The sequence below is a fragment of the Trichosurus vulpecula genome, chromosome 7 (assembly GCF_011100635.1).
Source record: "Trichosurus vulpecula isolate mTriVul1 chromosome 7, mTriVul1.pri, whole genome shotgun sequence".
Taxonomy (NCBI): domain Eukaryota; kingdom Metazoa; phylum Chordata; class Mammalia; order Diprotodontia; family Phalangeridae; genus Trichosurus; species Trichosurus vulpecula.
Genome location: NC_050579.1, coordinates 57,240,037 through 57,254,196, shown reverse-complemented (window position 1 = coordinate 57,254,196; position 14,160 = coordinate 57,240,037). Strand labels below are relative to the sequence as shown.

Genomic DNA, 14,160 nt, shown 5'->3' with positions numbered 1-14,160 from the left:
AAATGGCAAAACTGAGGTTGAAATAGAAGATATGCATTTTATACCTTAAAAAAAAAAAGAAAAAGCACTTCAAAAAGTCAATCAGAGTGACAACAGAAATCCCATTTGAACCATCAGGAAACCAGTGGGTACATGTTCCTCCAGCTCTGCTATTTATTTTAGGCAAGAGTTGCTGAGTCCAACAAACTCCATAGAGCTGCATGAGTGTCTGTAATATAAATGACTGAACGACATTCTTTCTCATAATTGTAAACCAGCAAGGACATGACTGAAATCAGACCTCACTGCAGTTCTGAGGGCAGAAAAGCCAAGTTGTTTCGCTTACTCTGCTGTGGCAGTCCTGCAAACAGACTTCCTACTGTGAAGAAGCTCCCACAGCAACAAATTTGTGTGCCATTGAAAATTACATTTCTGACATCTGAACACCTTTTCCATTTTTCCCATCTGATTCAACAATCATTTATTAAGCACGTATTTGTACAAAGCACTGAGGATGAAAAGATAATTTAAAAAAAGACCCTACCCTCAAGAAGCGCACATTCTCTGGAAGCGGGGGTTGGGGGGTGCAGTTTACAATATTTAAAGAGATAAGCAAATGCATATATGAAAATTTAAGAGAGGGAGCCCTAAAGTTCTAACAACTGGGTGAATCAAGAAAGGCTTCCTACAGGAAATGGCATATGGGTAAAGAAAGTAGGAATTCTAATAGACAGAGGGGAGGAGGGAGCAATCTGAACAAAGGCACGGACGCAGGAGGAAGGAAGAAAATGAACATTTATGAATCACCTGCTATATGCCAGACACTGTGCTAAGCACTCCACAAAAATCTCATTGATCCTCACAACAACCCTAGGAGGCAATGCCATTATTAATCCCGTTCTGTACTTGAGGAAAATGAGGCAAACAGCAGTTAAAGGCCTCGTCCAGTGTTACATAGCTAGGAAGGTCCTGGAGCTGGATTTGAATTCAGGTCTTTCTGATGGCAGGCCCAGTGCTCTTTACCCACTGTGTTACCTACCTGCCTCTATAGACTACACAGGAGATGAAACGCCAGATATGGAGAAAGGAAGAAGGTCAGCTTGGCTGGAACTCACTGTGTGAAGGAGAGAAACAAGAAATATGCTAGAAAAGTAATTTGGAGCCAAGTTGTGAAGGCCTCTCAATGTCAGACTGAGGAATTTGTGTTTTATCTTGATGGCAATGGGGAGCAAGTGAAGGTTCTTAAGCAAGAAAGTAATATGCTCAATGAGCTTCAGCAACATTTTGGCAGCTGATTGGAAAATGGAGAGATGGAAAAAGCTGGGAACTCAATTAGAAAGCTGTCAAAATAGTCCAGGTGAGGAATAACGAGGTCCAGAACAAGGCCAGGGAGATGTCCACTCTCTTAAAACTTATCTTCGAATTTACCTCCCCTGCAAGACATCCCTAATTAAGCCTTTATTTTTCATCCTTCCAACATTTCAACATTTGAAGGCCTACAGCCCTTCAAAAGTCAGCAGCCATTCCACGATCAAGGATATGTCTCAGTATAGCTACAAAGATCAGAGGCTCCTATTTTTTTGTCTTATTTTTGTAAGCATCTCAAGATACAGGTTCTGGAGCTAGAAGTTTTCTTCAACAAAATGTTTGCTGAATGTCACTAGTAGGCACAGAGTGGTAGAAATAGAGGTTACAGAGATGAATAAGACACTGTTCCTGTCCTCAAGGAACTTCTAATTACAGGTACACACACAATGACAATACAATGTAGAATGAGTTAGATGCCATAAAAAAAGAATAACCAAGGTGCTATGAGAGTACAGAGACATAATACACTTATGGTTTGATAAGGAAAGACTTCATGGAAGAAGTGACATTTAAGCTGAGCCCTGAAGAATGGGAAGAATTTCAAGAGAAGTTGGGGGTGGGGGGGTGGAGGAGTTGGGGGTGAAGAAAACGGCATTCTAGGCAGACAGGGTAAGAAAAAGCAAAGAGGAGACAGACTCAAGGGCCATTTTTTCCAAGAAATGAATAATTCAGTTTGTCTGGAGTATGAAGGGGAAGTAGCAGGAGACAAGGCTGGAAAGTTAGGTTGGAAAATGACTATGATGGAAGACTGAATTTCAGGCTGCGTTTGTGTCATTACTCTATAAACATTAGGAAGCCACGTAAGTGTTATTCTAAGCAAGGAAATGATTACATCTATGCTGTAGGAAGATTATTCTGGTAGTACAACTTGTAAGAAGTTCTGGAAGAGACAACAAATAGAGAGATTGGTTATACAATGTATCACTAAACCATCTAAGCTTTTATTAAGCACCTCTATGGATGTCCCCTATACTAGTGAAATGAGAGGTTCTATCTCTATTCATAAAGTCAGATGTTTCAGAAAGTCTTATAAGCTTGAAGGTAGTTCTAGTCAAGTAGAAGAGAAGAAAACCAGGTTTCAATGGGGGAAGTAGTAAATAGAAGATGAGAAAGTGGAAGTAATAAACATAGATAGCTTTTCCTAGAAGTTTGGCTGTGAAAGAGTGACAAGATTTAGGATGATGGTTTGAATGGATAGTAGGGTCAAGTGAAGGTCAAAAATGGCAGAGGTCTGGGCATGTCTGTAGACAGCAAGGGAAGAATAGGTGGATATAAGGAATGCTTGAAATTACAGATAGGGAATGATGCAAAGAGCAAAAGCTGCCATAGGCAAAAGAAGCAGGATGGGAAACAAAAGCCCAACAGAAAGACTGATATTGACAAGAATTCATCTTCTGAGAGTGGACCAAAGAAGGCCAGGATGGAACACGATGCTGAGGCAGTGGGTGGAGTGGAAAGAGATGTGCTTCTGATTCTACCTCTGATGCCAACTGTATGTGATCTTCAACAAGTCCCTTAACATCTGTGGGCCTCAGTTTTCTGATATAAAATGAGGGGGCAGAAACAGATGTCTGGGGTCCCTTCCAGGTCAGGATCTCTGAGCCTGTGGATTTTTTCAGTGAAGCATGAGGTGAAGACCTCTGCTCAGAGAGAGGTAGTGATGTGGACAGCTTGAGAAGAGAAGGTCTTGAGTAGCCATTGTAGAGTGCAAACGTGAAGAATAAAGGACAGGCATGTAGCAGTGTGGGTTTAGGTAAGTTCAGGAGTTGAAAAGACACATGATGGGAATGATCCAGGGTCACGATCTGGAAAGTGGCAACAGGATAGGGGTACCAGGGACTCAAGGGTTATCAGACAGTTTAATGGTGAAATGGTTAACTAAAGAATTGAAATTGTGAAGGGAGGAAAGCAAAACCAAGAAAGGAGTGGTCTGGAAAGTCAGGGAGTAGTGAAGTGATTGCAATTCTCCTGAAAAAGGGCGGTGACAGTGGGAATGGTAACATGGAAGGTAGATGTATTATTGGAGCTGGAAGAGATCTTAGAAGTCATCTAATCCAAATCCCTAATATTACAGATGAGGAAACTGTCACACGAAGTTAAATGACTTGCCTAATATCATAATGGGAGCTAGTGGTTGAACTGATTTTGAACTTCATTCTCCAATTCCTGGTATAAAGCTCGTTCACATTCATCATAAAATTAAAAAGAAAAACCCTCAAAAATGGGTGTAGTTGGTTAAAGGAGAAAGAATAATAAGAGGCTTCAAGGCTGGTGATATTATTGAGAGAAATGTCAAAATTAAGGGAAGTAACGGGTTTGTGGAAGAGGCAGAAGACTGGGTTGGGAGCTTAGGAGAAGGGATACAGGTTCAGAGATACAAATCTAGGATATATCCGTCCTGAGGGAATAACTGAAAACATAGGTGGAGGAGATTGCCAAGGGGGAGCATGCATCTTTGGATATATGGCAAAGAATAGAACTTTTAGGGACACTTACATTTCTGAATGAGAAGAGGAAAGGGAACCAGGAAAGGAGCCAGAGGACTGGTCAGAAATATAGGATAACCAGGAAAGTACAGTAACATAGAAGCCAAAGCAGGAACTGATTTCAATGTGAGATAGTTAACAGTATCAAGTGCTGCAAAGAGGTCAAGGATTGAGGACAATTAAGAAAAAATCAATAGATTTGGTGATCTGGACAACCAAAAGAATGTAAGCTCCTTGAGGGCTGGAACTACAAACTGCTTCAAAAAAAAAAGTAACTTTGTAACCCCAGACCCTAGTACCTTGCCCATTAGATTATAAGATCCTTCAGGACGGGGACTGATTTTGCCTCCTTTTGTATCCCAAGCACTTAGCACAGTGTCTGGCACATAGTAGACAGCTGAAAAAAATGTTCATTGATTGCTTAATGTTTGTTGAATGAATGTTATTGATGGTTGTCAAGAGAGCAGTTCCAGTGGAATAATAAGGATGGAAGTCAGATTACAAAGTAGTAAAGAAGAGCCTAAGTGGAGATTAGAGAAGCAGCAAATATATTTTACTTCTTGCAGGCTTTTGGCAATGAAGGGTAGAGAGAGATGAGGCAGTGGCTTGGAGGAGTAACAGTCCAAAAGATGGTTATTTTGTTTCATTTTTATTTTTAAGGGTAGGGGAGACCTATTGATATCTGTAAATAAAGAGAAAGGATCAAGTGGAGAGAAAGATTGAATTTCTAAGAAAGGGAATAACTGATAGGATAAGGTCCCAGAAAAACACAGAGATGGAATCAAAAACACAGGTGAAAGAAGAGAATTACTTCTTACTGACACAATAAGGAAAGGAGGGGCTGATGGATGAAGACAAAATGTAAAGTGGTGAAGTCGAAAGAACTCACTGTCTTTTAAATAAAATCAAATTTAAAATAATCTGCTAAGTGAGGGGTAGAGAGACAGAATTATAAATTCAGGGAAAATAGAAAAGGATCCAAAAGGCTGCTATAGGGAATCAACAAAGATGAACTGAGATGAAACGAGCTGTGGATTAGAACAGAGGGTCTAGCTAAGGTCAGTCAGCAAAATTTTGCAATGGAAAAAATCAGCAAGGTTACGTGATTTTGTCTTTTAAAATGTTTTATTGATGTTCTTTTCTCCTTTTATATCCCTGTCCTTTCCCAATGACTATTCCTCTTCTCCCCCTCACCCCTCCCACCACCATCGTTATCCCTCACCCTGCCCATAGATCTCTCTTTTGTAACAGATAAGTACAGGAAAGACGAACACACTGGTCTGAAAATTACATTATTTTCTCCAACAATATTCAGCATCCTATACTGACAGCAGAGAAAGCCAATCGGATATTGGAAGAGAGATGGCTGTGGAAGGTCCCTGGGCACCCCCAGTTGTTTCAGTCATGTCTCACTCTTCATGACTCCATTTGGAGTTTTCTTGGTGAAGATACTGGAGTGGTTTGCCACTTCTTTGTCCAGCTTATTTTACAGAGGAGGAAACTGAGGCAAAAAGGGTTAAGTGACTTGCCCAGGGTCACACTGCTGAGTGTCAACAAACAACTGTCTAAGGCAGTATTTGAACTCAGGCCTTCCTGACTCCAGCCCCCAGCCCTTTATCCACCTGGATGCCCCTGTGGGTGCTGTACAACGTGGCGTACAGTGGAAAGAACACTTGATGTGGTCATGGAACCTGGATACAACTCTAAGATCTTCTGATCTTAGGGAAGTCTATTCACCTCTCTGGGACCCCGGTTTCCACATCTACAAAATGAAGGGATTGGTATGATTCTCATCTATAAGACTGGGATTGATGATTGCTAAGGTCCCTTATCACCCTAAATCCTATGACTCCATGAATTCTAGCGTACTAGTAAGAATATAACTGAAATAACTGATCAGGCTAGGTAGGGAGGAATGAGAAACCAGGACAGGTTGATGGACTGGGACAAGAGGATAGAGAATAGGTAGGAGTGAAGTTGCAAAGGGGCCAGAGAGTATGAGGGCACAAGGCAGGGGAATTTCTAAATTCAGATGTTGGAGGTGAAGTAATTCCATATGATCATAAGGCCTAAGGCTGGGGTGGGGAACATACAGCTTCGAGGCCACATGTAGCCTTCTGGAATCCTGGATTCAGTCAAAAGGCCCTACTTAAGGATCTAGAAGGCCACATGTGGCCTCAAGGCTGCAGGTTCCCCACCCCTGGAAGGTGTGGCAACGCTTGTGGGTAAAGGGGATGAAGATGAAGGTCACTGGACTGGAAAAGGTAGAGAAACTGTGAGATGGGCTTTAAGCTAGATTCTTATCAATGCAACTGGGTGGGATAATGCAGTTTAAGTAACATGGCTAAGAATCATAACTGATAAATAAAAGTATGCATTGTATGGTTTTACATATATTTATAAATCTGGAAGGAGATAGTTCCGAACTTAAAATGTAACAAAAAATAAATACAATTAAATAATAATAATTTTTAAAAGAACCATAAGCTGTGTGTCTCTGAGTAAATTACTATACATTTCTGGGTTCCAACTTCCCAACAGTAAAATAAACATACTTTCTCCAGATTGTGGTGAATATCTGAGAAACTCTCTGTGAAAGTACATCAGGAAAAAGGATGCTAATTGAATCCAAATGGTTACTTATTTGGTATTTCAATGTCAACTATCTTTATGGACTTTGTTCTTTTTTTAAACATTATAAATATGACCTTGAAAGTAAAACTCCATCAAAGAGAAGTCTTAAAACCATATTCAATATCTGCCCCACTCCAATCCTGCTTTTTCTCTAAATCCATCATCCTATTACTCTCTACACCTATACTCTCTACTTATGACTCACAGGTCTGGGCTGGGTCTGTAGAAAACAACGATGTTTTGCTGAAACAAAGACATAGGAAGGCTTCCTAATAGGAATTCCGATATAACCAATTTAGACCAATCCTACTAAGTAAAGGCATATAAAAACTGCTTTGCAGTCTATTTGCCCTAAGTGCCAGTAGTAAATAATAGCTGGCAGAAGCACGGTTATTTTTCACACTGAGAGTCAGTAAGGTTAACTGACTTATCTAGGGCCCCACAGCTTCAATCTTTTTTTTTTTTTGGAGGGAGGAAGACAAAGCAATTGGGGTTAAGTGACTTGCCCAAGGTCACACAGCTATTAAGTGTGTCAAGCATCTGAGGCCGGATTTGAACTCAGGTCCTCCTGACTCCAGGACCGGTGCTCTACTCACTGCGCCACCTAGCTGCTCCCCCACAGCTTGTATCTGAAGCAGGATTTGAACCCAGATCTTCCTAGGACAATAGATTTAGATCATGAAGGGACCCTCTGAGACCACTGACTCTATTTCCCCCTCTATATCACCCTTCCATTTTACAGCTGAGGAAACTGAGACTAGAGAGAATAAGTGATTTTCCCAGGTTATCAAAGAGAATACAGACAGCACTAACAGTATGTTGATGATTGAGAAGAAAAAGGTCAGAGGGAGCAAATACGTGAAGTAGGATTTGAAGTCAGGTCCTGAAGTCCACCACCACACTACACCACTCCTCATTAGGTAATAAATAGTAGTCAGAAGTTCTAAAATTGGAACATTTCCTTAGAGAGGGAGGAGATAATTTTAATATACCAATTATTATGAGCAAATTCTTAATAGATGATATATAACAGGAAAAGGGGGTACTTTCTATGAACTGACCTATGGGGAAGAGACTCTGCCCTTTGTTTCTCCATTAGGCAATAATATATATTGCACTGATTTTTTCATCCTTTCCTGAGAAGAGCCTAGTCCTAAGGAATTCTGGGGGGGAAAGGAGAATCAGCAGTAATTTCATGAATTCTTCAATCTAGTATTTTTTCTTTGAGTAAGAATACAGAGAAGACACCCATACCCCTATGGAAATTAGGGACTTAGTATCTTTTCCCCCTTGCCTATGAACACCGAGAAATCCAATACATTTTGTTCCAACTCTCTAGTTACCAATGAGAATCAAACGTGTGTTGAGAGTTTGATGATGATAAGAAAGTTAAAAGACAGACAGAAGTACAGTTTAAATAAACTGAAGACAGGCATCAGGGAAAGAAGGAAAACTCATACAGCTGAAAATTCCGACTTGCCTTCTAGAAGGCTCATTTTATTCATTAGAGTCCCAGTGAAACACTTCTGGTACAGCGTTATCCTTAACAGGCAGTTACAGAACAATGCTTTCAGGAGTAAAATCTAAGTTGGAAAATTGGGGGAAGAAAACACACATCATTTTTGCCATACGAGTTTGCATGCAATGTAGAAATTCATTTCCAAAATAATCAATTTTCATACAAGGTCATCTGTTGTCAATTTGAGGACTGATTGTGACACTATACACTTGCAAAAGAGGTACACATTAGTCATAGCTATTCACCCTTTCTGAAATAAGATGATACTATTTTCAAAAACTCTCCACCTATTTAGGAATTATCCAGATAACTTCCTAAAATTGTACTCTGTCAAAATGGCACTATATCAAGTGAGGATGAATGCTGGGTACAACAACTGTTTATTAAGCATACTTAATAACTATATTTACCATTTCTTCTTCCACTGGTATTTTTTGAGTAATGCCAGCATCCAAAATTAATTTTACTCTGTAGAAAATTCTATGGCCAGAATGACCTTCCTAATATTTAGTGACCACTCAGGAAGGGCAACACTTGGCACTCGTATCTTTATTCAAAACCAAATGTAATTTTGGAAGAAAAAAGTTAATTATTTTTGGGAAGGAGTTGAAGGAGCCCAAGAGAAAAATTTTACATAGAGGTCCTTTGTTAGTGTAACATTTGACCTATCTCTTTGGAAATCATACAACTTGGCTAATGCAGCCCTTAAAGAATTAATCAAGCAGATTGTTAGGCCCTGGCTACACTGGAGCTAGCCAATTATAAGTTGCTTAGAAATTCATCACTGGCATGTCCAACTACATTTTCCCACATAAAGATTAGAGGAACTATGTGGAAACGGGGCCCACTCCCTGATCAGCATAACTATAATACAGAGCAAGTGGAACAAAAAATTTAGTGAAGTGCTGCTTTGGAGAAAATAATTATCAGCATTTTATTTAGAAGGTCAGGGATCTTTCTGATTCTCCACCTCACGTTACACGTTTAAACCATCTTCTTCCACAGTTTCATAGATTTCCTCTACTTTGTTAAACCCAAATATTTTTATGTTCATAAACAATTCTGTCACATGTAAGAAACCGAGCTCTATTATTGTATTATTAGTTGGCTGGAGAGAGCAGCACTTGACACCTTAAATGGCTTCTTTTTGGAGTGCTAATGCTAAGGAGAAGGCCCAATCAAATGCTACTGAATAAGAAGGAAGCCTGCTTTACAAAAAAGAAAAATGAAACCAAGGACAGTAAGGCTGGCTTTTTAAGGAACATGCAGAATCATTCCTGAAGAAAAGTTCTTCTCAGATAACAAGAGTCATATTACAGTTCAACTAGCCTGTTCACTACCCGTACTCTGAATTTTAATATTTAACATAGCATGCAAGAAAACAAACTATTGGTTTAAGGCAATTCTTCCTTTTTCAGGCATTTTAGCAAAGGAGAATATCGAGTGTGGTGTCAGCACATTCTGCTTCTTGTCTTCTCTCTCTTTATCTGATGCTAGATGAAGTTTTCATATCATCCAGGAAAAAAATCAGTTTTGTAAAAGTGAAGTCAAGTTCTATAAAGTACAATATCATTGAAATGAGCACGTAACACCAATCCTTTTAGTTCATTTTGGGGGTAGTGAATTCCATGTCATTGGAGGTCTTTAAGTAGAAGCTACTCATCTGGATAATCCATGTTATATGGGAATTTTATGATCTGGACAGAGGTTAAACTAGATGACCTCCAAAATCTCTTCCAACTCTAAGGTTTTATGACTTATAAGTATGAAAGACATCAAAATTTCTTAAAGATAGTTTAGAAAAAACAAATGTTTGTAACAATTTTACAAATCTTAAAGTGAAAGGGGGAAAATGGGAGATAATGTTAACTATGAAATAAACTCACCAAGAAAACTTTTTGAAAGGTTTTCCTTGATTAAATGAGCATGTTTCAGAGAACTGTCCCCATTTTCTGTTGTGTTGACCCCTCTAACAAATATCTTAATGACTGAACGCCTGACAATAGGCAGTTGCTAAATCAGGAATGGGTTGTGTTCCAGAAGTCCATTTATAATTGGGTTGTATGGAATTTAATGGATTTTCTTATAGGAAAGTGCTATAAATAGTGGTAAAGTTTCCAGACCACCCCACAAAAGACTATTTAATCGGTAAAATATCTGCAGTGTTTCAACAATACCAAACCACCATTACTAGCATTTTCTAAGAGAAAATGCAAGAGATCTTCCCCTTCTTCGTACATGCATGAGAGACCAAGTTTTACATTTGTATAAAACACCTCTCCTCTCCCCTACCAAAAGTCAACTGGCCCCACCAAAATCAATGGGCAGGTGAATGGGAGGAGTAGAGAGGTGCCAGATAAAGAAAGTGGTCAACTTCCCAGTATGTATGGGTAAATTCATAAATTGAGAACTGTCTGTATCTTACTTAGCACCCTATGTATAACAGTTAGATAGTTCCCTCTAAATGACAATATCTCAGTATTAGTTTGAAGCTATTTTCTGTCTTCTCACAACTTGAGGAATTTTAAGATCATATGTAAAAATCTTTGAAAGAAAACATGACCTATAAGAGTTTACTTTGGCAGGATACCATTTTAAAAATTACATACAAAAATCTTCATATCAATTCAACAAAGTTACAAATATATAAATATTTTAAATCAAAAGTTAATGGTGAAAAGCCTATTTTACAAAAACAAGAGGCTTTAAACAGTGCAAAAAATTCTGCAGCATAGATTACTTGGTTTGATTATATTTTAATTTATGAAAGGAGATTGCACTTCAAAATTTGTTACTATTTATTCATAAAGGAATAATGGGTATGGGTTACACCCTACCAGAAGTATATTTATTCCATGTGATTCTTATGAGATCTTCTAGCCATCAGCGATCTCTCAGATCATGGCAGGCCCTACATGATATCAATCATAAATGGTGGAAACAGTATAGTCTACCCCAGCTCTTGGCCACTGCCCTCAAGGGAATACAGTCATTCCAATGTCTACATGTCTATTCCAGATTTCTCTTCTTCCCTTTCTGACCCTGCTACCCTGCCATATACCTAGGAACATTTTCTCCCACTGTTCCTCCATGATCCCATATGCACAGCTGCAATCTTTCTTCAAACTGTAAAATAAATAGGATTTTCTTTGGAGTCCATTCCTCTTCATGACAGATAATACAAGTTAAGTTTGTTTCAGAGTTCTATAGAATACTCTCTCTCCCTACTCAGCACCACTGCAGGAAACAGAGTTATAGTATGATCAATAAGCCCCCTTGTTGCATTAAAAGGAAACCGAATAATTTGTTTCCAACCCAAGTATCTATTCTCCCTCAACAACAGTGGAGAGTCATTCTTCTTGAGGCTTGACCAAGGATCAAGTGTAAACTGGCTAGGTGCCAGTGGCAACTTAGCACACTGTGAAGCTGGCCTTCAGGGAAAAAGGGGACCAGCAATCTTACCACTGATGCTAGAGGAAAGCCAGATGATCTTTAAGGCACAGAATAGGCTGTCACTTAAATAGATTTTAAAACAGGGGATGGGGGGATGACAAAAAAATAGCTGGAGGAAAAACAGAGAGAGAAACTTCATGCAGAATGAGGGTTTTTTTGACCCTCTCCACCACAACTCTCTTCATTCCCTCCCGCCCCAAAAAAAAACCTTTTGGCTCCTAGTATCACTGCAGATAGAACTACTAACTTACAATTCAAAATCTTTACTTGAACCTAAACATTAGAAAGTAATGTCTTTGAGAGGAAAACATTACCTTTTTCTTTATATATTCCAGTTCTTATCATCTTTTAATGTCTCCAGTGTGAAGATGGAAAGATGCTTAAGAAAATAGCACTGGAAAACTTGGAGATGGAAAGGGACTGTTCTTTTGAGTTTTCCCTTAGCACTAACACATGCTTACATATAAGATCATTCAAAGATGCAACATGTTATTTTTATACTTGGCAAATTCCAAGAAGTGGGCCCCTTTATCCTTGGTGAGGATACTCACACCCTGAGGTATGAGTTCCTTGAAATGCAGCTCACAAGCATTGCCTGGTCTAGAACCAAATGGCAATGTGTACTTGAGGACAGCAGATCGGATGCAGTGGCCAGAGGCAAATTTCAGGTCAAATCATATTCTGTATCCAGGGCAACTGATCTAATCACCTTGCTTGCACCACCCTGGCTGCACTACTAAATTTAACCTAAGTTCAGTGGATCTTAGAGCTAATGATTTAGATTAAATGGAAAACCAGAAGCCTTGTTCATAAAATATGGAATTTTTTTAAAATGCCAAACAAAACATACAATAATGGTAAGCAAGCCAAGAAAAGCTGGATTGTTCTTAAGTTAGTAATAAGTACTGTATTACGATGAAGAGTGATCTACAGAGACCAACTTTATAATGTTCAGCACTGCACTTTTTCAAGTTTTTTGTTAAAGTTACAGAATCATAGGTCAAATCACCCAAGACCCAAATTTGATGGCTCCATGGCAGCAGCTATACAAGACATGACTCATAATTTACTCTAAATGCACATTTTCCACATCTCAACTGGTTTGCACAGACAAATCAGAAACAGTTTCCTGTGAGTCTCACAAATATTCTAAGCAAGTCCTTGAGACCATACTTACAGCTTTAGCAAAAACACCCATGATTTCAGGAAACTGATGGGTGAGAAGGGCAAGCATTGCTGTAGAAGAACACAGTCCTGCTGTGAAGTGAATGAAAAAAGGAAGCTCCTTCTTTGGGTAAACAGAAACATGATGAAATGCTGCAAGAAAAAACAGTCAGAATAACTACATATTTTCCCAAACAGCATCTAACCTCATCTAAAACAACAGAAACTTCAAGTAAAATTTACTTTTAAAAGTGGAAAAATTAAGAGGAAACAAAGAAAATCAGTAAGTCCCAGGCCACATGAGATGTGTACGTTACTGATGGTTACTTATTTTAAATGATGCAAGAATGTGCGAGTGCCAGTATTGAAGCAAGTGCCCATGCTAGGATTTCATGGGCTCTGAAGCTGAAGGCCCAGAGTTGGCTGTCAACCCAGAGATTCCTGAAGCAACAGCCAGTGTTTTATGAAATATGTCCAATTCAATGCAGTCTTAAGGAGGTCAGTGATAAATTATATTTTCTTTAAATGTATTCGCAGGATCTAATATACCTAATTTACTGTTTTCAGTAGCTATAATATTTTTGTGTCTCCTTCCCTAAATTTACCATGTGCATTACAAAAGCTAAAATCCTCAGGGATCTAGATTATGTTCATATCAAGAAAATACCAGCAATACATTAGAAATAAGAACATTCTATATTCTAGGCAGGATTACAGCACCCATGCCTCTATCATAGAAACCCATCTGTGACCTGCCTCCACCAGGCAGACAGGGTATCTGGTATTGCTGTTCTCCAGGTATGGCCATCCCTCATTTAGTCCTCTTTACCTCTCACCTGAACTCCCTAAAGAGCCTCCCTAACTCTGCCCCTTCAAATCTATCCTGCATACAAATATCAGATAAAGCTTCTTAAAGAATGCTTCAGATCACATCACTCTCCTACTCTAACTCATATAGGGAAAGAAAGAACATTTGTCCTTTAGAAGGGAGGGAATGAATAGTTTGATGAGTGCCAATGGTTCTCACCCCAGCCCCATGAAGTCTCGTATACAAAGGTAGTAGTGGGGGGACAGATGCCAAAGCCTTGTCATAGCTATTGCATAGCTATGGCTACATGATTTTCTAAAATGTGAAATGTTCATGCTGTGTGAAGGTCCTAATTATTTCTTTCTGGATGACTTTCTAAAGAGAATCACTTGTCAGTCACTGTTCAGTTAATACCTCAAGATAATAGATGACTAAGGGAGAAGCACTCCCTTGGAGCCAAATTTCAGATTTCATCACTAGTTTGCACGGAAAAATTTATCAGGGGGTATTACAGAAGACTCTACTAAATATGTGAGCAAACAAAGGAAATAGTTCCAGTCTGACCTTCATTCTGAAGCTCACAAGTAAATCCCAGTATGTAATAAGTCAAATCAAGGGTGAAGAAGGATTAAAAACAAAAAGTATTAAACACTTGTAGGCATTAGGACTTCAGGTTATTAAAAAAAAAACTTGTCTGTTCTACAAGTCATCTGACACACTAAGACACAATATAGACAAAAAAAAATCAG

The 14,160-nt window shown here is 39.0% G+C and overlaps 1 protein-coding gene across 3 annotated transcripts in view; it reads right to left on the bottom strand.

The window, feature by feature from the left end:
* Nucleotides 1-14,160, bottom strand: part of ST7L (suppression of tumorigenicity 7 like) — an 83,977-nt gene that overhangs the window by 19,562 nt on the left and 50,255 nt on the right. Inside the window, exons 14-15 of one of the 3 annotated variants that reach the window (XM_036767203.1) lie at nucleotides 12,617-12,756; nucleotides 7,933-11,112 (exon numbers count right to left, since the gene is read on the bottom strand). In XM_036767203.1, coding sequence (XP_036623098.1) covers nucleotides 11,032-11,112; nucleotides 12,617-12,756 — 221 coding nt within the window. In that variant the 3' untranslated portion in view covers nucleotides 7,933-11,031. Of the gene's footprint in view, nucleotides 1-7,932; nucleotides 12,757-14,160 lie in introns of those variants that run through there. The other 2 variants (XM_036767202.1, XM_036767201.1) reach the window with 2 other exon arrangements.